This window comes from Pogoniulus pusillus, chromosome 30 (genome assembly GCF_015220805.1).
Source record: "Pogoniulus pusillus isolate bPogPus1 chromosome 30, bPogPus1.pri, whole genome shotgun sequence".
NCBI classification, from domain to species: Eukaryota; Metazoa; Chordata; class Aves; order Piciformes; family Lybiidae; genus Pogoniulus; species Pogoniulus pusillus.
The window spans coordinates 6,488,121-6,508,295 of NC_087293.1; the positions used below are offsets into that span (position 1 = coordinate 6,488,121).

Sequence of the window (20,175 nt, forward strand, 5' to 3'; positions counted from 1 at the left end):
AAAAGAAAGCAAACTTTATCATAACAGAGAATAAACAATTTTAAAATGCCCTCCCTGGAAAAAAATTAAGCCCCCAAACCCTAACAGAAATATGAATACCTTACCCAAACAGAAAATTCATAGCATTTTCTCCAGCACAAAATTCCTACCGTTTGCAATACAGAGAATGGATGAAAGCAAGCATAAGCCATGTCAGGCAGAAGTCAGCCATGCCATTTGCACACACAGCTGAAACATCCTCCATCACTATGGTGATTTCTCTATTTGATGGATGCATGTCTCTTTCAGCTTCATAAACATCCAGCCATGGCCAGATACTATGACAACACTATTCGGATGCACAGGAAGCTTTATCCTTGCTACATGCCTTGCCTTGGCTAAGGCATATTAAAAATAGGAGATCTCACATATTCCACGTGGATGTGACATTCATTCCAGGGAGATGCCTCAGAAAACCCACAACCACCCTTTTTTAGCACTTACCGTTCCAAGGCTGAACTGAAAGCTGGTGAGAAGCAGGATCTGAGCCACCAAGACAGCAAAGGACAGATTGGCATGGATATGATAGCGCTGGTTGCGAATTGTGCTGACAGACCTGGCAGGAGATAGAAAGCAACATGAACAAAACAGTATGTAAGAAGTACAAATGTATGTCTGATTTATCAGACAGAATTTTGGTTGGCTTTTGGGCACTCGCTTTGATGGGGTTATCCTCATGATGTCTTCTGAGCACTCCTTCCACCAGGATGGAGTGGTACCTAACTGGTTTCTTTGATATTCTGTTGCTGTCCAGAAGGCAGCAGACAGAATGTTTTATACATTAACTAGCTCTGCTGATGGCTCATGATAGCATACAAACAATGGGCTTGATCCTGAATGGTGCAGTGCAGCCAGGGAAGCTGGATCTACCTGACAGTAGCATACTGCACCTGGAACCATCTAACCCACACTGTCACAGGTTTCTGGTTTGGTTTTGTTGGTATTTGCTTGTACTAGAAATAAAGGAACGTGAAAAGACTTTGGTTACAATTCTGACTTTGCTGTTACCAGTTTTTGAGCACAGGGACTATAGCTGATTACACGGATGGGCAGTGCCTATCTTGACAGAGACCTGACCTTGATTACAACATCCCTCTCTTGGCTTTGCAAAAATCAGCTGGAAATCTGACAAGAACATGCTCTCCTAGGAGTCTTCTGACCTTGAGTTTCTGTTCTTATCCAGAAATAGGAAGTGGAAAACAAACAAAAACATCTATCTGAACACTTAAGGCCTTTTGCATAATTCTATTCCTCTTATTTAAAAAAGAACAGTGCTAGTCATAAGAGATTCTCTGTTTCCATCCACTCCACCTGCCAGCCCCTCCTACCATCACTTCAGGAGACCATTTATTTGGCTGTGTGAACGGCAGTGCATGCTCCACACAACAGTAAGCACTCCCATCTTCTTTTTGTATCATGCTGGATGGTGATGACTTCTGCAATGACTGGTAACACATTCTGTGTGCCCCCTGCAGCGGAGTAACACAAACTGGATGATGCAGGTGATGGCTTGCTGTCAGCCCTGCTCCTCCAGCACTGTTCTAGCCAGTGATCCATTAGAAAGGAGTGAAGAGGGCGACAGGAAGTATTGATATCCTGCAAGTAGACTCGAGACAAGTTGCTCTGCCTGGTGCCAACGGCTTTCTAACAAGGAACCTCATGTAGCTGCAAACTGGAACATCGTTACCCAGGACTGCCCCCTTGGGAAGCGGCCGCCGTGTGGAGCAGCAAAGACACTTGCCAGATTCCTCTCCACTTACCTCATGGTCATCTAACACTACATTGCAAAATTTCACTTTGGCTGTTTAATGAGGCCCTGCTCTCCAGTGAAAACCTAATCAAATTAGCTTTAATTGGCAGTTTGAATGATCCTGTATGTAGGTGGGGTACTTAACCTTGTGATAGTCAGCTGTGTCCAAGCTCTCCTTCCAAATATTCTGCTTGCCTCCAGTTTCTTGAGGAGTTTTCAGCCCCATTGCAGCAATTCCATTTCCTTTTGCTCCTTTCTAAAGACTGTAACACTCAGGTTTGGACTCAGACAAAAATGGAGCAGATCATTCCCCTTAGCCTAAACATGCCAACAGCATAATGCCAGATAGGCAGATGTTGAATTTATTTAGAGTGGATTTTGCCATGAGTTGCACACTTAATCCAGCTATGACCAACACAGATATTGAGACTTGGAAATAATACGAGGCTTGGAACAAACAAACATTACAAACAGTTTACTAGGTTTCAGCAAGTTCTTTTTCCTAGAAACTGGCCTCTTAACAGGATGTCCAAAAGACATGCTTAGGCACAGGAATAAAAAATTGAACTCATGAATAGGAAGAACATAGTTTAGTGTGCAAAAGGAGAGGAGAATCCTGTTCTTTGCTGTGCTCCTGATCTGCTACACGACCTCAGACAAGTTACTTTACCCTTTGTTAGGTTTTCTGTTTCTTATTTAGACAGAAACCTCAAACTCAGTTTTCAGTACTGGAATATAACCAGACATAAAGACCCTAAGTGCCCCGTGACAGAAACCTTTCCAGTGCAGAGAGCTCTTGAAGGGGGCTGTGTTACAGCCAGGAGGATAGAGTGATCCAGAGGATTTAAATGTAAGCCGTGGAGTCAATTTCACACTGCCTTTAGCAGCCTTCATCCTACTAAACCAACACATTAGGAAACTACCCTAGCAGACAACAGCAAGATACTTGAAAATAACTGTGGGTTATATGATGCAATTGCATGGAAGCTGCATGAAAAAAAAGTGAGTTAAAGTTGACCAAGCCTTCCTTAGTGGGAACACCTTTGTGAACACACTGCCTTACAGACAAGACAGTTGAAAAACACAAAATACTGTTGGTACACTCCATCAATCAAAAAATACATATAGGGAGGGAAAGGAGGTGGTTCTGCTGTCCTTGCTCCATAGTCCTTTGAGCTCCAGCCCAAGCCCTACTACAGCTTCCATGAAAGATGTCTGAACTACAGCGAAACACAGAGGGGTTAAAGAAAACCCCTCACAGGATGGAAATAGTTTGCTTTATAAAGACTAGCCTATTTCAGGAAATGAAAGTAATTTAGAAACAGCCAACCAACTGCCACAAATACATGCAGGGAATCGAATTATGGCAGGTGACACAATTAATAGGCTTTGTTTTCTCCTGAGCACCTGAGGGGCTCCTAACCAGTGGCCCGAAATGCACCGCTTGCCTTTCCGCACCACAGATGCTCGGCAGGTACGAAGTTAAAATTACTCACGACAGGATAGCAAATGTGACCAGAGTGATCGTCAGGCAGAAGATGGACAGAGCACAGCCGATGTAAGTGATGGAGGAGAGGGCCACCTGGTGTTCTCTCGTTAGCTGTACACAAAGCAAAACCAAACAAAAACTTAATGCCTTCATTACACTCCGCAGCCACAGGTCAGCCCCTCCGCACGCTGCGCTTCCCCATCCAGCCACCCATATCTAAGCTGATGGTCACAACCGTTCGCTGCTGCTTCTTAACATCGCAAAGGAAGAGCCAGCTCCAAACCCAGCCACACAGCCAGGGCATCCACATGCCCCCTGGCATTTCGATTCCCTCTTTCATTTCATACATCAGCCAGTTTCTCTGCTGCTGTGCTATCTCCAGCCCGAGATCCGAGCAGTTTATTGGGCTGCACAAACAATGTCAGCAATGGGATCTTTCACAGCTCGCAGGGCTCTTTGCTAATGCTCTCATGCTGCAATAATTTACATCGTTGTGCAAATACCAGAAGTGCTTCACAGCAGTGAGAACTGACAAACCAAGATGACCCATAAATCACAGGCCATTTATAGCCCACTTGTTTTGTTTAATGTATCATGTTTTCAGTGCCTTTTGAAGGAGCTGGACTGACATCTATAGAATGGAAAACCACAGCAAAGACCCAGCATGAGCAGTCAGAGTGTAAGCCTTTTTGTCTCAGCCTCTGTTCTAATCTGCAGGCGTCTTTGGTACAAGTAATTCAATTTTCACAAGCCTTTAATCTGTAACTCCATAGGGTCCATCACCAGGTTAAAACCTGAACAGACTGACTGGGGAAGGGGCAGTGTGTTTTGACCACTCAATCCTGAATTAATCAGAAAGTCCACTCCAATTTTCCATGCAAATTCCCACAACGAAAGACAAAAAAAAGACACACCCAACAAATAGAGCCAGGCAGTATGAATATATAATAAGTAGAACAGAGCTAAGCAGAAAAAAAGTTTTCTCATCTCAGAAGAATTTTCAAACATTTTTCCTGACTTGAATTTGGAGAGAGTTGACATTTTCATAAACTGAACAGCTGGGGGGGGGGAGAATATTGTTAATAAAAAAGTTTTAATTTTGATGCCTGAAATAAAGTTTAATTTCAATGTCTATTTGCTGTAAATGTATAGCTAAAAACTTATTAAAATATTTATTTCTTCTTAAAAATACCAAAAGGAGTAACATATTTTCCATATTGCAGAATCATAAAATCAACCACGTTGGAATAGACGTCCAAGATCATCCAGTCCAACCTAGCACCCAACCCTGGCCAATCAACTAGACCATGGCACTAAGTGTCTCATTCAGGCTTTCCTTGACCACCTCCAGGGATGGCAACTTCACAACCTCCCTGGGCAGCCCATTCCAATGCCAATCACTCTCTCTGACAACAACTTCCCCCTAACATCCAGCCTAGACCTGCCATGGCACAACTTGGGACTGTGTCCCCTTGTTGTGTTGTTGGTTGCCTGGGAGAAGAGACCAATCCCACCTGGCTACAGAATATGTTTTGACGCAAAAGCTATCAAATAATAGTAGCTAAAACCCCAGTAATATTAATAATAGATAGAACCCCCTTTTTTTTCCTCACCATTTCAATTTTCTATTATTTTCCACGTGCACACTAGAAATTCCCTCCCAAAGTACTGCATTAAAGATTCTCAATCCCAGCTAATTCTTCCAATAAACTTCCCATTAAAATTTCTTTTAAAGGAGAGAAATAACATGCCATGCTCTTCTGAGAAAAATGCAGACAAAGATTATGTGTTTTATTTGTGCTTTTCATGCAATTATCTGCAAGTAGCATCAGCTCATGTGCAGCAGAATAGATTGGAGCTCGCTCAGCAATCTGAGAACTATTAAGTGATGCAGCAGCAGCAGCATTGAAAGACAACTGTTGCTATGGTGTTACTGTTCCTAAGAAATATGATGCAGCCTCTTTAGTTTTTCTTCTTTTTCAGCCAAAGACACATTTCTGTTGCCTGACTTGGATAGCATCAGTGGCAGAAACAAAAGAGGTCTATGTGCAGGACAAGACTCAAAGGTCCATATAATTTCTACCCTCATCCCCCAGAGAAGCCATGTATAGCCACTCTTCACTGATTAGTCTTGAAACAGGAGTTACTTCCATGGTAAATTGGACAGTTTAGAAATTATTTCATCATCAGGGATACACATGTCCCAAATGCACAGACCTGATTTCTTGATTGCTCTGATACACATTTCTTTCTCTGGCTACAGGTGGCTTGGAGTTCTGCAGTGAAAGGAGGAGAGCTGAGGGAGAGTTTTGAGCTTCAAATCACTCTCCAATCAGTATTTCTCAGCAGTTCAAGGCTTTCTTTCACTCCTTTCACTCCCAACACCTGCAGGCAGAAAAATGTTCCTTACAGAGGTCAAAGCTGTAGATTGACAGTGGTCTATCACAGTGTTGCTATTGGCAAAGGCGGGTAAGATTGGTGAAGGAAAGTCAAAGCCTTTGTTTTTTTCCAAAGTAGTCCAAGAAAAGATGATGATCACACAAACACCTTTTTCTAACTAGTCTCTATCATAAGTAAGATATCTCTAAGAAAGTCTTTTTTCTGGGTTTTAGCTCAGTTTGCCTCCAGAAATTCCTGCAGAGCAAGGCATGAATCCAGTTCTTCCAAGCAGTGCCTGATTTACTTAGAAACCTAAAAAAACCCAAAAGCATCTCTTACAAGCAAAGTGCAGAAGATTCATTCAAACCTAAAATAACCTACAGAGGTTCTCACATCTATGAACTGGAAACTGGTCTTGCTCTGGTAAACACAACCAAACTCTGACGATGCTTCAAGAATGACACTGTCAAATCAATACTTCTTGTAACAGCCATTTCAAAAGCAACCTCAGTGTAGTTCACATTAGTGGGAGGGATAGAAAGCCTGAAAGCAGTTTTGAATCACTGTGTGTTTGTTAAGGAATAGCTGAGATGTGACAGAGGTTCTCAAACTGAACTGTTGGGTTGGAGAAGTGTAAGAGAGCAGCCCCTGTTCAGGGGAGCTCCATCCAGGTGATACATATTCCAGAGGGAAGGAAACAGCATGGGGGAAAAAAAAAAAGAGGCCTGAAATTATTTCAGGGTGTGAAGCCTCATTTATAAATACAGGTAGATGGTGTGGGAGAGGAGCAAACCTGTATTTAAAATATCAGATCTCTGCTAACTACTCACAACCCAGCTGTTAAGCTCAGCTGCATGTGGTGTGTCTGTACTCACGCTGTAAGGGATAACAAGCACACAGAGTTGTAAAGAAATACTTGGAATGTCAAAGCATTCATCAATTAAGACACAATTTCCTATTAACTGAAGTGCTCTGATTTCATCTTAGCTCAGTTTGTCCCCTCGAAATTTTTCAGCCTATGTACATGACACGGAATATAAGAGAGCAATTTGGGATGATGTAGTCAGCACAAAAATGCTAATTAGGCTGTAATGCTCTTCCTAAAGAAAACAGCATTTAAAAGTACCAAATAAAACACTGAGCAATCTGTGAAATAGTCCCATGAGCCTGATTCTCACACTTGTCCCAATCTACATTAAAGTCATTCTTCTCTCCTAAAAGGTTTTGCTTCTTTGAGTTTACACATTCATTCTCTTACCCTGCAGCAAACTGAAAAGTGAGGAAAGGAGCTCATGCAGTCATGAGCGTTAGCAATCATGAGCACTAAAAGACAAATGTTTCTTAGTTTCAGCTTTGACAAACAGTCAAATAAAAAAAGTCATAGTCCATATAAACCTCCACCCTTTCAGTTTAGGCTGCAGCACCCTTCCCTTTGAAAGTGTCATTAACAGCATGGACAAAGAGCTGATGGGTTCAGTAGTTACATCCCATCTGCAATGTCACAATCTATTGTCTTAGCCCTGTTCTCCTCCATTAAAGAAGTTACTGCATTGCTCAACGTTTGTGTTTTGGAAACTCACAGGCAACTGGATGGCCTGAGAAATGATCCTGGAAAGATACCAGTTCAGACTATATATATATGTATATACATATATTTCCCCTTAAAATAAGGGGAAATATATGTATATACATATATATACTTGTTAATAACAAGTAAATGAGTGACAACTAATTAATCTGTTGTAAAATAATGGCACAGGAAGGTGAAAATATATAATTATTATAATGGGATGGTACTTTTCATCTCTGGAGTGTCTGGCAAAAGCCTTTGGAAGCTGAAAGTCTTTTTGAGTAGGCTACAGAGGAAAAGGTTTGACCCGTATCTAGAACAGAAAACCTACTTATTTATGTAACATTAATGAACAGCTGTATATACCACACAGCACAATAACCCATCAAAAGCTAGACAGGCTGCAGGAAAACTAAACAGCAACTGGTCAGATCAGAGCATCCGTCTGGGCAACAAAGGGCTCTCTCTGCTTAACGTCTCGTTCCAGATGTCTCCTTCTTTTAAGTGAAATTTGTACTCCTGTCCCTTTTTTTTCCCCCTCATTATTCATCTCTCAGGCAGTTGAAAGCACACTTTCTGCTTTGCAAAGAGGTACTTTTGGTTTTCTCCAGAGGAAGGGTCATTTTGTCAAAGTACTAATCTAAAATCTTCATCTTAACATACTGCAGAATGTCTATGCCTGCCTTTAGAGGCGACACGTCAGACACGGGGCTGAGTTCAAACACTTAAAGTTTGTCAGCTGATGCTGAAAGGGCTTGTCCATATACCAAATTACAACTGCACAATCCAGCCACCAAAAGCAGTAATTTCATTGTCTAAGCAACTTTTGAAATCTCCTTTCTGAAAAGCAAAGCATCTTCTTCCAAAGAAATAAAAGCCCTTGATTGAGAAAATGTATCACAGTCCTCAATAAAATGAGCCCAGCAATCCAAGGACTAGATCATACCTATCATTTGTACTTTAGTGCTACTTACCACTAGAACACAGAATGTGATCTTTTTTTCACGTGCTTATATACCCAATATGTTTTATGAACCCAGAGTTATTTCTTTGCTGGAAATTTATGACACGATGATTGTTTTTTTTTTACCCCAAGTACAAACACAAGAGTTAGTAATGTTTTCGTGTACCTTTTGGTCAGCTTTCCATCTGAAAGAAGCATTCTCATCATGGATTTACTGACAGCAATATTTGGTTTTCAGCCTGTTTATCAAACTAAGATCTGCCACGGGACAATGAGCTGCTGGCCTGGGCTGAAATCCACTCTCCAATCCTTCTGCAAAGGCTCGAAACAATATCTTATGAGACATTTCTTGCAGGGAGGGAAGGAAGGAGAGGTAGGGCTGAAAAATTGTGGCTCAGCCAACCCTACTGAAGCTGCACCTTTAAAATGCAATCTGAATCCAATTAGGAGAAGGATGAATAATTAACTTTGGCAGCCTGAGTGTTTCAGAGACATTAAAACGCTGGCCTTGGCTGATGAAGCTAATGGTTTTAATTGCCTCCAGAAAGGCTGCTGAAATTCAATTTCAGTCCTGTGAGGCCTTTATTTATATATTAAATAATAATAACAATACAAATCTCTGTTTTCCTTCAGCTTGCCAAGCACTTTGTTAGGTACATAACATCATGGCTTTTCCAAATTAACGTCTGTGTTTAGTTCAGGAGGCTCAGTCTGCTCACTGAGACCAGGAGAGCAGTTTTGGTGGGGCCACACCTAATGGCTCTGCACAATCACTGCTGACAGGAAAAAAAGAAAGGCTCTAACTTGATTCAGAGACTTCTTTTCTCAAGACACAAGGCACCAGATACTGTGAGTTTAGAGAAAAAAAAGAGCTCTGAGAGTGGCGTTTTGCAGCGCAATCACCTTTATCAGCCATTTGCAGCAGAACTGCTTTTGAGTTCCCATTCTCTATTAACTCCGCCACTCCTAGGGATCAGAAATGGAGTGCTACAAAGGGGGCTTTGGGGGATTAAAGGCACATTTTCCTACAGCCAGTCCAGCCTGGTGGCTGCCTATTTAAAACTTCAGTGTGACATGAAGAATTTAGCATTTTCCAAAAGCCTCTGCCAAGGTATTAATTAGTACTTTTTAAAGCCCACGTCATCTTTTAAAGCAGTTCTGGGCAAGATGTTATCAAACAGTAGGTAATCTGCTCATTACGAATCACACGCAGCAAGTTTTCAGTTCAAATGAAGCCTGAAGGAAGCATGGCAGGGAGGAAGGACTCAAGTTGTGAAGCAGTACCAAATCATAATGAAGTCTGAGGATCAAAAAAAGAGAAGCTATTTGCAAATTCTTCCTTATATCTCTGTGTAGCACAAAGCCATGTGGGGTTTTTCTGCCCTAATTTCAGACCTAAGACTCGCCACGTGTCTCAAGAAATGCTAAATGCTGTATTTACAGCAGATTATCCTCTCTAAGAGTGAAGAAGCCACTTGTGCCAACACACCTAAGACTTGTACATCTGTTCTCTACTTTCTGTTCCAGCAAGAGCAGACTCATCCTGTTCTTCAATTAACAGCAAACCGAAGTCCATCAGCGAGGGCTGCAAGGAGAACAAAACCCAGTGTGGGTCCAGCAGGCTCTTGCAGGCAGTGAAATGATGGTCTCTTGCCAGACTGACATTTTCAGAGCAGTTGAGGATAATTAAATAACCAGCTCCCAGTAAAATTCAATGAAAATTAGTATGGCTACCTCCCTTATCCAGAGTTTGGGCTTTGATCCAGAAATGTCCATTTGGATTGAGGACTGCAGCTAGCTGTGGCTTGAACCTCAGCCGAGTCTCTAGGTAGCCAGCCCAGAATTTCCCCTGCATTATGTTCTGGGGAGAGAGGGCATTAAAAGGCTGATGCAGGCTGAACTGGGGAGTACAGAATGACTACATCTAAAGATATTCAGTGGAGAGTAGTGATGAAAAAAGGTACAGTATCACAACATTTTTATACTGTATGGGGAAATCCTTTAGTCAGCAAGACCTATCTGCCAAACGTCTCAGAGCTTTCATTTTCACCATAGGAAGGAAGTCTATGTTATTTTGTTAAGTATTCTGATTAAAATAGAGTCTAATTTCATCCTTCTCAAAAAGAACAAAACAGTTCTTTTGATCATTACAGCACTCTTAAATATTTATGCTTTTCCAAAATAAAAATATCTTATTTTGTTCTCCTCTGCTGAGTGAAATTCAGTAACTGCCAAACCATCCTCCAAGGAATTTGAAGGGTTTAGTGTCCTCCAGCATTGCTCCAAGTTTTGCCATGTAATTCTATGGGATTAAGGACAGAAACAGAAAGCCTCCTACTTCTTTCCATCAAACCCCACAGAGCTGTACTGGCACAGGAATGGGATAGCAAAAGAATGAACGATGGCTTGGAGTGAAAAAAATCAAGATTAATGCTCAGTTTTCAGGAAAGATGAGCATAGTAAGGACAAAAGAAATATGATGCACAATCACACTGTGAACACGTTAGTGAGATGTGTCCCTCCTCAGGGACAACACTGGCTGCAACGAAAAGGAAGGAGGGGGAATGGAGGAAATGAGAAAGAGCAAAGAAAGTTTACCAAGCGATGCTAGAATAAACACATAGGCTGATTTATCTTTGCTCATCTGCTGGGTAAGGGCTGTCTAAACTGTCTGTGGAGATCTCTTCAGTTAAATGAAGTGTCAATGGTAATAAACAAGGACCAAAAGTATTTCAATGCCTATCCAATTTTTAAATAGGCGACACAAAAGAAAAATTACTGGACTCAGGCATTCTTCTTTTTATGTTCCTAGCAATGAAAAGCATGCTGAGAAAAGTAATTATATTAAAATTACAAAACAGCAGAAATCAGAGAATGTCACATTATTTCCATTTCATTGTCCTATTAGAGCATGTAATCTGGTTGATAAAATTCAGAAAGAAAAAAAAAGCAAAAAGGTTAGCATTTCAGACTGCTCTTCTTTTAATGCTCTCTCACTGCAGTGCCTGATGGATAACTGCAGCATCAGATCTGGCAAAACAGCCTTACAAACTTCAAAATTACACACCTATCCCTCACGGTTGTAAAGCATTTCACAATATGAGGACATGGTCAAAATAGCCTTCATGGACAGAACTATGTTGTTTTTTTGGTCAAGCAGACATTGTCACCACTTGCTGTCAAACTCTGCTGCAACAATGAAAACTGAAATAAAAACACACAGCTACCCTAAAGAAGAAATTTGGGATGCCCTCCCTTTTGTAAGTAGAATCATATAGAATCAACCAGGTTAGAAGAGACCTTCAAGATCATCCAGTCCAACCTAGCACCCAGCCCTGTCCAGTCAACTAGACCATGGCACCAAGTGCCTCATCCAGGCTTTTCTTGAACACCTCCAAGGGACAGTGACCCCATCACCTCCCTGGGCAGCCCATTCCAATGGCAAATTACTCTCTCTGTGAAGAACTTTCTCCTAACATCCATCCTATACTTCCCCTGGCACAGCTTGAGACTCTGTCCCCTTGTTCTGTTGCTGGTTGCCTGGCAGAAGAGACCAACATCCACCTGGCTACAGCCTCCCTTCAGGAAGTTGTAGACAGCAATGAGATCACCCCTGAGCCTCCTCTTCTGCAGGCTGCATGCCCCCAGCTCCCTCAGCCTCTCCTCACAGGGCTGTGCTCCAGGCCCCTCACCAGCTTTGTCACCCTTCTCTGGACACACTCCAGCACCTCAACATTTCTCTTGAATTGAGGAGCCCAGAACTGGACCCAGTACTCAAGGTGTGTCCTGACCAGTGCTGACTACCTCACAGATCAATCCCAAAGCCTTTTCAAAATTTAAGGTTCTTTGAAGATGCTTTAAGAGTTGTCTCTATAGCTCCAGCTGCAATGGTAGACATTTTAATGTATTTTTCCCTTTATAGACAATTCTCTGCTTTCAGGCTCATTGCTGGGCAGCTTGAACTTTATTGATTGATTCTGCCTCCCCAATTATGAAACAAGAGCTACAAGCAAGATGAAAAACTAAGTTGTTCCTAGCTTCAGAAATGCAGAAAATGTCTTTTAAAACTGGAACAATTTTTGCCCCAGATTGTGAGGCACTATTACTTTGCTGGAAATATCCATCCACTTGTGAATTTTCTAGCAGCATTTTTTATACCCTCACAGCTGGAAAAGGCAAAAAGTGGGAAAAACAGAGGGAAAAAAGAAACAACCCAACCACAATTTAAGAGAATGGTCTAGAAGCCATAAATATTACTGCCATGCCCTGCATTGGTCCCTTGGGGGAGGAGCATCCAAGCCTCAAACTCAATTTTCCTATGGGAGACGATGATTTTCCCTTTAACAGAATTTTTGAACTCTGGGTCCCCAGGTGTCCACCATCCTTTTGCTGAAATGACATTTATGTGGCAGATGGTACAAATAGCCTGGCATGCTTTGTAGTTGTTGGATCACTATAAAAATAAAAACTGCCAGATGGCTGGCACGTTTCCTGGCAGGAGCACAGGGCCCCACTGACTGATGAGAGGAAGTAAAGCTGCCCAAAATAAAATAATAGTGTCTGACTTTTCTTTGGAGTGCTTTTGAAATGAGGCTTATTTCACGTTGGTTTGATTTCTGCTGTTTAGGAAGCACCTTATGACATCCCTCTGTCTGACTGCTCTCATGTCTCTCCTCCTCATTTCATCTCTTCCCCCACCCTGGGAATGAGACCTCTCCGCCAGCCATTTCTCCTCCAGCAGTAGGTATCAGTGGGTGCTGGGTGCAGGAGGTGGCATTGCAGGTTGAGATCTCGCCAGGCTCTGTGCCAGCAGAGGATGCCTGCTTGAAGGAACATTTCATCTTCCACCCTCTGCTGCTGCTACCCAGGTTGAAGCCTGCAGCACAGTGGAGGACTCTTGTACTGCAGTACTAGGAGAAAACCGCCACAGGGAGCAGATCACCCTGGGTGCCCTCTGCTTGGACTTTCTCCAGAAGAAGCAAACATAAGCCAGTGTAAACACGTCAGACTAAATGGATTATTTATTTTTCCTCCTGCAGCTGTATTAATGCACCATTGTCTCCCTAACTATAACATTGCAGGGCAGCTGGCAGGAAGGGTTGGTTCTGTCTGCACCAGATGAAGCAAAAGCTGGAATAGTTTCTATGGATGAAGGAAGGAGAAGGACAGACAAGTACCCTCAAGACTGCAGCTTTTGCAATGATTTGCTATGAAGGACTTTTCTAGTCTACCTCAGTTTTCCCCATCAGAAAGACAAGTTTGATCAAAGCAATGAGTTTCCCAGAGGAGGGTTACACACATTAGTTAATATTTTCACTACTCTGAAAGTCCCAATGACCTGTTTTGTTGGGCAGATGGCAGCTGTAAAATTTTCGATCTTAGAAACTTGATCAGAGTTGTGGAAAGACTTCTCAATTGACTTTTAAGTTCATCCATGCAACTTCATGAGCAGTCAAGAGCTGAACACATCCCTTCAAGAACATTCTGTTCATCTTTGGTCACATTTTACCTTCAGTTAACTTCGTTACTCATTTAAACTAGTTGATGATCACTAATCTCCACAAGTCCAAATAAATGCTATCATTTCTCAAGCTAAAAGCAGCATGATAAATGAATCTCAACAAGCAAGCATAAATTTGGGGCAGCCACGATACAGACATGACAGCAGAGTGATAAAGACACAAATAATTTCAGCATTGTACATGGGCCAATCCATCAGCAGGCTAACAGGTCAGTGCCAGGCTGACATCTGAGCACCACATGGTTGTAAGTTTTTCCAAGATGGTTATTTCATTCCTGAAATAAACTTGTTACAACTGCTAATGCCCTGCACCGCTGAAAGCAGCTAAACTGCACACATGGACCTCAGGCTCAGCAGCAGTGTTGTTCGTAGCCTCCCTTCACAATCACTGCCACTTTAGTGCATTCAAGCTCTTGCCAAAGCTAATATAAAATCTGGAGTGATGCTGAAATACACATGTCATCTGGGTTTGGGTTTTGCTAATTCACAGCATCCAAAGTTCTTTTTCTCCACACACTGCTTTATAGCACACAAATATCAGAGAGGAGGTTTATTTTGTCACATTTAAGTTAAAATTCCTTAGTTTAAAATAGTTTTTTTTTTTCCTTTATGATCTCTCAATTTCTGTCTCTGAAATATTGGAATAAAAGTTCTTTTTCATCTCAGCATACTTCAGTGTCTGGGGGCTACTTGCAGTTGGCACACAGTAGAATAGTGAGTGAATTAATCTAACCTGTTTTGAGTAAAGATCAAGGAAAAACAAATCAAGAACTTGAAGTTTGATCCTAAAAACTTTCTTGCCTTTCTATACTCCGTGGAAATTAGACCCACATGACATTCTGCTCCCTAAATGTCTAAAATTTTGAAAGCATTCCTCATCTCACAGTGCTTCAAGTATTCTAGAGAAAGCACCATCAGATGCAAGATACCTTGCAGTTCTGTTTCCACGTATGTCTCACTGAAACAGAATTAAATCCACGTGAGACACTGTAATTCCTTCCCGAGGTGAGTAAAGTATTAGCATAGTCCTGTACCTTGTAACAAAATTACATGATAAAGAGTCTTGATAATCTCTAAAGTCATTTTATGCCCCCAAGAAATGCACATACTGTAAATATATAGAGAGAAATCTGCTGGATATTGGTGAAAGTGTGAAAACAAGATGGGCCAGTATCAGCAGGGAGGGAGGCACTGGGGCAGGATCAAAATGCATTAAAGCTCTCAAGGTCTGGATCATGCTATTGTTCTCTTAAGTGGAAAAAAAAAAAAAAGCTTGGTTTAATCATGTGAAAGAACAAAAAGCTGGAGTTCAGTTAGGAGATTCCGGCTCAAATTTAGGGTAAATCAGGGGGGAAAAAGCCATCATCCTTGACAAGGAGTTGGCACACAAGCTCAGCTCTCTGGCCACCAGGAATGCTCACAAGTATTTATGGGGCAAGTTGTTTCTGAGGAAGGTCACTTATATGCAGTATTTGTTGCTTAGAAACATCTTGTCTTTTTCTGAGAAGATGCCACATTCTCCAGTTGTGAACAGCTAATTCTGTAAATCCTGCAATGTCTCTTCAATGGAAAGCTTTTATTTTGTGGGCTCTTTTAAGCATATGGAAAATCAATGTCATTAGGAGGACCAGAGAAAGTCTGGTCTCAAGAGTTCATGGATTTCCCTATCAGCAGTGTTCTCCCCATTATGAAGGTGATGCATACATACTTGTTTGTATCACATCCCTTTAGACTTGTCAATGTCCTCTCCTCTCTTTTATTTATTTATTTATTGGTTTTTTATGTATTTGCCTGCCTTTCTGCAAGGGCTATCAGAACCATTCATACCTCCTTTTATTGTTTTGTTGCCTGGTGCATTAGGTTAAAAGCTGTTGTGGTGTCCTTGGAGAAGGTGTTTGCCTCTTTGTGCTATTCTGAGAGCTGCATTCATCCACATGACGGAGAGAAAGAGAAGTTATATTTTCCATAGAAGAATGGAAATATAAAACACCCAAAGTAGAATTCCCATGAAGAATGAAGTCTATTTTTTTTGCAACAAAATACAGCTTTTGATGAGCATTCCCCATCCCAGTTTTCAGCCAATCCATTCCCATTGATTTATTTACTTTTTCTCATGAAAAACAGATCCCTTTTTGTAAGAAAAAGAAACTAGGCCCTCCCCTCCAAAAAATAGACATTCTGTCAAAAACAGACTTCATCCAGTTCTATTTATACAGCCACAGCTATATAATAGTTGTATAAATAGAACTGCTCAAATGTGGGCAATTGCATACTCCCACCTTCTCTTTCTCTTGTCTCATATTATCTGCTAACTCCATTCATAAAAAGGAACATACAAAAGTTCAAGATCAAACATGATATCATTGCAACAATTTCTAAGAGCATCACGAACCTAGTGTTCCAAGGGGTGATTTATAATATGGGCCTTTTGAAGTATGGCTCATGAATTTCAGAACATGGTGAATAAACACATATAGGTGTTTAAAATCTACTTGGTTTTAACATTTACTTAACAAGGTTGTGAGGATGCCTGAGAGAAGTTTCCAGCTGATTCCGTAAGTTCTATTGCTTAGACATGTGTAGCAAATATTTAGCAAATGGGCTGCCCAGGGAGGTGTTCAAGAAAAGCCTGGATGAGGCATTTAGTGCCATGGTCTAGATGACTGGATATGGCTGGGTGCTAGGTTGGATTGGATGAGCTTGGAGGTCTCTTCCAACCTGGTTGATTCTATGACAAAATGCTGTAGGACTTTGTAATTGAGCATTGTCTGCTTGTATAGCTCAAAAGCCAGGCAGCTTCTCTTTGCTTGAATATTAACTTCAGGTCTCTTACACAATGAAGAATTTTCTTTTTCTAGTTTAAAAAAAAATTCCTACCACAAGATAATCCCAAACAGACAAATTCCTGCCACAGGGTCATAGAATCATAGAATCAACCAGATTGGAAGAGACCTCCAAAATCATCCAGGCCAACCTAGCACCCAGCCCTAGCCAATCAACTAGACCATGACACTAAGTGCTTCATCCAGTCTCTCCTTGAACACCTCCAGGGGCAGTGACTCCACCACCTCCCTGGGCAGCCCATTCCAATGCCAATCACTCTCTCTGCCAACAACTTCCTCCTAACATCCAGCCTAGACCTCCCCTGCCACAACTTGAGACTGTGTCCCCTTGTTCTGTTGCTGGTTGTCTGGCAGAAGAGACCAACCCCACCTGGCTACAGCCTCCTTTCAGGTAGTTGTAGACAGCAATGAGGTCACCCCTGAACTTTCTCGTCTCCAGGGTGCAAACCTTCAGCTCCCTCAGCCTCTCCTCACAGGGCTGTGTTCCAGGCCCCTCACCAGCTTTGTCGCCCTCCTCTGGACACATTCCAGCACCTCAACATCCCTCTTGAACTCAGGAGCCCAGAACTGGACACAGGACTCAAGGTGTGGCCTGACCAGTGCTGAGTACAGGGGAAGAATAACCTCCCTTGTCCTACTGGCCTCACTGTTCCTGATACACACCAGGATGCCACTAGCTTGGAAAGGGACCTCAAAGATCATCTAGTTCCAACCTCTCACCATAGGCAGGGACCTCTCCCACTAGAACAGCATATTTCGGTCAGAGATTTGAAATGAGATCTGATGAACTCAGAGAGACTACAACACAGGCAAGCAAGAGGAACTGGAATTGAAGCATACTGAAGGGAGGACATCCTGCACATGGGCCCATGCTCAGTTCCACCTTGTTGCCAGACAGGGTGTGTGGGAGGGCAGAGCAAAGCAGTCCTGTCAAGGTGTAGTTCAAGTTTATTGCTCTACAGACCAACAAATGCAAACTTCTCCATGCTACAATGCATGTAGAAATTCTGCCAATTGAGGTGCATGCAAACACTGATTTTTACCTAACCTTTACAAGGTCAGAAATCAATGCATGTTTTCTACCTTGCCTGCACAATCTTGCCTGGAAAGCTGCAGCAAGAATTTCAAATTCGCATGGTTTTGCACTAGGAGTAGATGGACCCTACACTGGAAATACTCTTATCACCTTTCAGCATTTCACTTTTCCTGCCACAGATTTAAAAAGATTCCCTTTTATTTTCCCTTGAGAAGTTAGTTGTTAGGTGAAAGCAGTCAAAACTCCTTCTGTCCTTCTGAAGCTCTTCTCCACTCTGTTAATTTATATTATCACAATGTTGTTTGTAGAAAGCTGAGAATGCACCAGGGAGTATAAATTCAACAGACAGTTAGCAGGCATTTCACTTAAAGTGTGGTTTGCAAATTATTTCTCTAATACATTCATTATTTGTTAACAGAGAGTTGCCTAAGCAGGGCTTCATCACTACTTCCTCTGGATCCTTCCTGACATTAGCATATTTCTCATGCTTATGGCAGTGGTGTCTGTTTGTCTGATACTGTCCAGGATGTGGGCTGGTATAAAACATCACTTCACCTGCAAGGAGCAGACCCTCTGCTCCTTCTTGAGGATATCTCAAAGCATTGTGAGGTATCACAAAGAGAAGAACATGTCTAGTGAGAAGAGCAATGCATTTGCCATCAAAACTTCATCTCAAACCAGAGATGAGCATGAATAGCAAACATAAGGTCCCAAGTAAAGAGGGAAAGTGTCCTATTCCAGCTTAAACAAGGCTTGTTTGATAATGCTTTGACCAAAGGAACTGAGCACAGAGAATTCTATGGGTGAGGGCTTCACTCTAAACTCCAAAGCATCATTTTCTCTTACGCTCCTTCTACATGAGCCCCTGCTTGGCAACAAGTTGAAGAAACAGCAGCAGGGAAGCACTTGGAAAGCTGGTAGGGGCCAGATGGCAGCAGACCTTGCATCACACAGAGTTTACACTTGGCTGTTCATATTCCACAAGTCTGGTTATCAAAACCTTTAAACATCCACATCTCAGCTGTCTCTGTCTTGAAAGCAAACCATAAAAGCAAGGGTCATCTGTATAATATCCTCTAGTGTTTTTTTTTTCTGCCTAGTCCTCTAAGAAATCATGTCAAATGTGTGAGAATACAGAAAGACAACTGCCACCTATCACAAATGCATTTCATTTCATGCTCCATTTCAGCTCCCAAAAGTTTTGGAAAATAAATATAGTTGAGAAGTAATAAAACGCCATCCCAGAAAGCAAGATGTGAAATAAATCCGAGTTGGACAAGAAATGAGTCTAGTTCCAATCACTCACTGATGTGGTGTGGGGATGCAACTGACATATCTATGCAGCACTATTAACAGAAAGATTTAGTCCTTTGCTTAATCTCACCTTCAGAGGTACCACTTGCATCAGAATGGCAAAGTTGGTGAGGTGGTTACAAAGACACACTGAGTAGTTGAGGTCGCCGCTCTCACGGACGCAGCCTTCGTTAGACCAAACGCCAGTTCCATTGCTGCAAAGCACACAAAAATGGAACAGGATCTCTATCAGAACACATCTTCACAGGCAAATTTGACATGCACTGTGCTGTACCCAAGGTAAAAACTTTGACAGCCATCTCAGGCTGAAGCAGCCACAAACACCGCTGGGGTCTTCTCAATTCCATCATGAAAATAGTTATGGAAAATATTGCCCAGAACAGACCTGGCTTGGATAAGATCTCTACCTCCCTATAAATGTCTGTAGAGAAATCTTCCCAGCTTTATAACCAAGGAACAATCACTACTTTTTTCTTCTTTTTTTATCTCTTATGTGACTCATTGCTAGCATTTCAGCAAGACCCAACTTCCTATATTCTGGGAACTATAAAATCAGTCAAGTAATAATTTTGCAAAGTCAAAAAAGTCAGCATATCATATCTGCTGCCTCTCCTTTACTTACTGTTCCACTCGTCCTGCCAAAACAAGTCACTCAAACTGGCTGACTGTGATTTCTAATCACCCATCCATGTCAGATGGGTTTGGTCTTCAGGAGTAGCAAGAGCAGCTCCTTCTCCACGGAGGATATAGCTGGGCTGGCTGTGTGGCCTGTCCCAGGGCTGCACAGGGAGGTGATCCTGATGAGGTTGCATCTGCCTGGAGCCAGGCAAACCCAGAAACCCCTGTGCTATCACAGCTCTGCAGTGGAGTGGGGGCGTAAAAGCCACAGACACACATCTTCAGGGCACTTCATGGGCTCAGACACTGCAGGTCATCCAGCTAAGCTGCCTGCTTAACCTTTTATTACTTTTGATATTATTCTAGGTCCTGAAGCTAAATTGAATGTTCTCAGTGCTTATTTTAGAGATAGGTATTACCTCAACTCTCTGTCCTTTGGGATCTCCTTGAGTCCTCAAAGAGAGGCTGTTGTAGGTCAGAAACCGACTGCTTATTTTTTAACTACCCTGCACCAGGGAGTAAAACCATCTTGACACAAATAAAACTCATTTGGAAGGACAGATTTTATATTTCAGTTTCCATCCTGAGGCAGAGCCTCAAGGGCCCAAGCCCCAATGGAAAACAGTACAGGAACAATGTCCCAGCCATATTA

At 42.1% G+C, this 20,175-nt stretch overlaps 1 protein-coding gene across 7 annotated transcripts in view; it reads right to left on the bottom strand.

Annotated features, from left to right (window-relative positions):
- Positions 1-20,175, bottom strand: part of ADGRD1 (adhesion G protein-coupled receptor D1) — a 185,560-nt gene that overhangs the window by 58,364 nt on the left and 107,021 nt on the right. For 4 of the 7 annotated variants that reach the window (XM_064168719.1, XM_064168718.1, XM_064168720.1 and 1 more), the window contains exons 18-20: positions 18,976-19,099; positions 3,286-3,389; positions 484-595 (exon numbers count right to left, since the gene is read on the bottom strand). In XM_064168719.1, coding sequence (XP_064024789.1) covers positions 484-595; positions 3,286-3,389; positions 18,976-19,099 — 340 coding nt within the window. The remainder of the gene's footprint in view (positions 1-483; positions 596-3,285; positions 3,390-18,975; positions 19,100-20,175) is intronic. The other 3 variants (XM_064168722.1, XM_064168724.1, XM_064168723.1) reach the window with 1 other exon arrangement.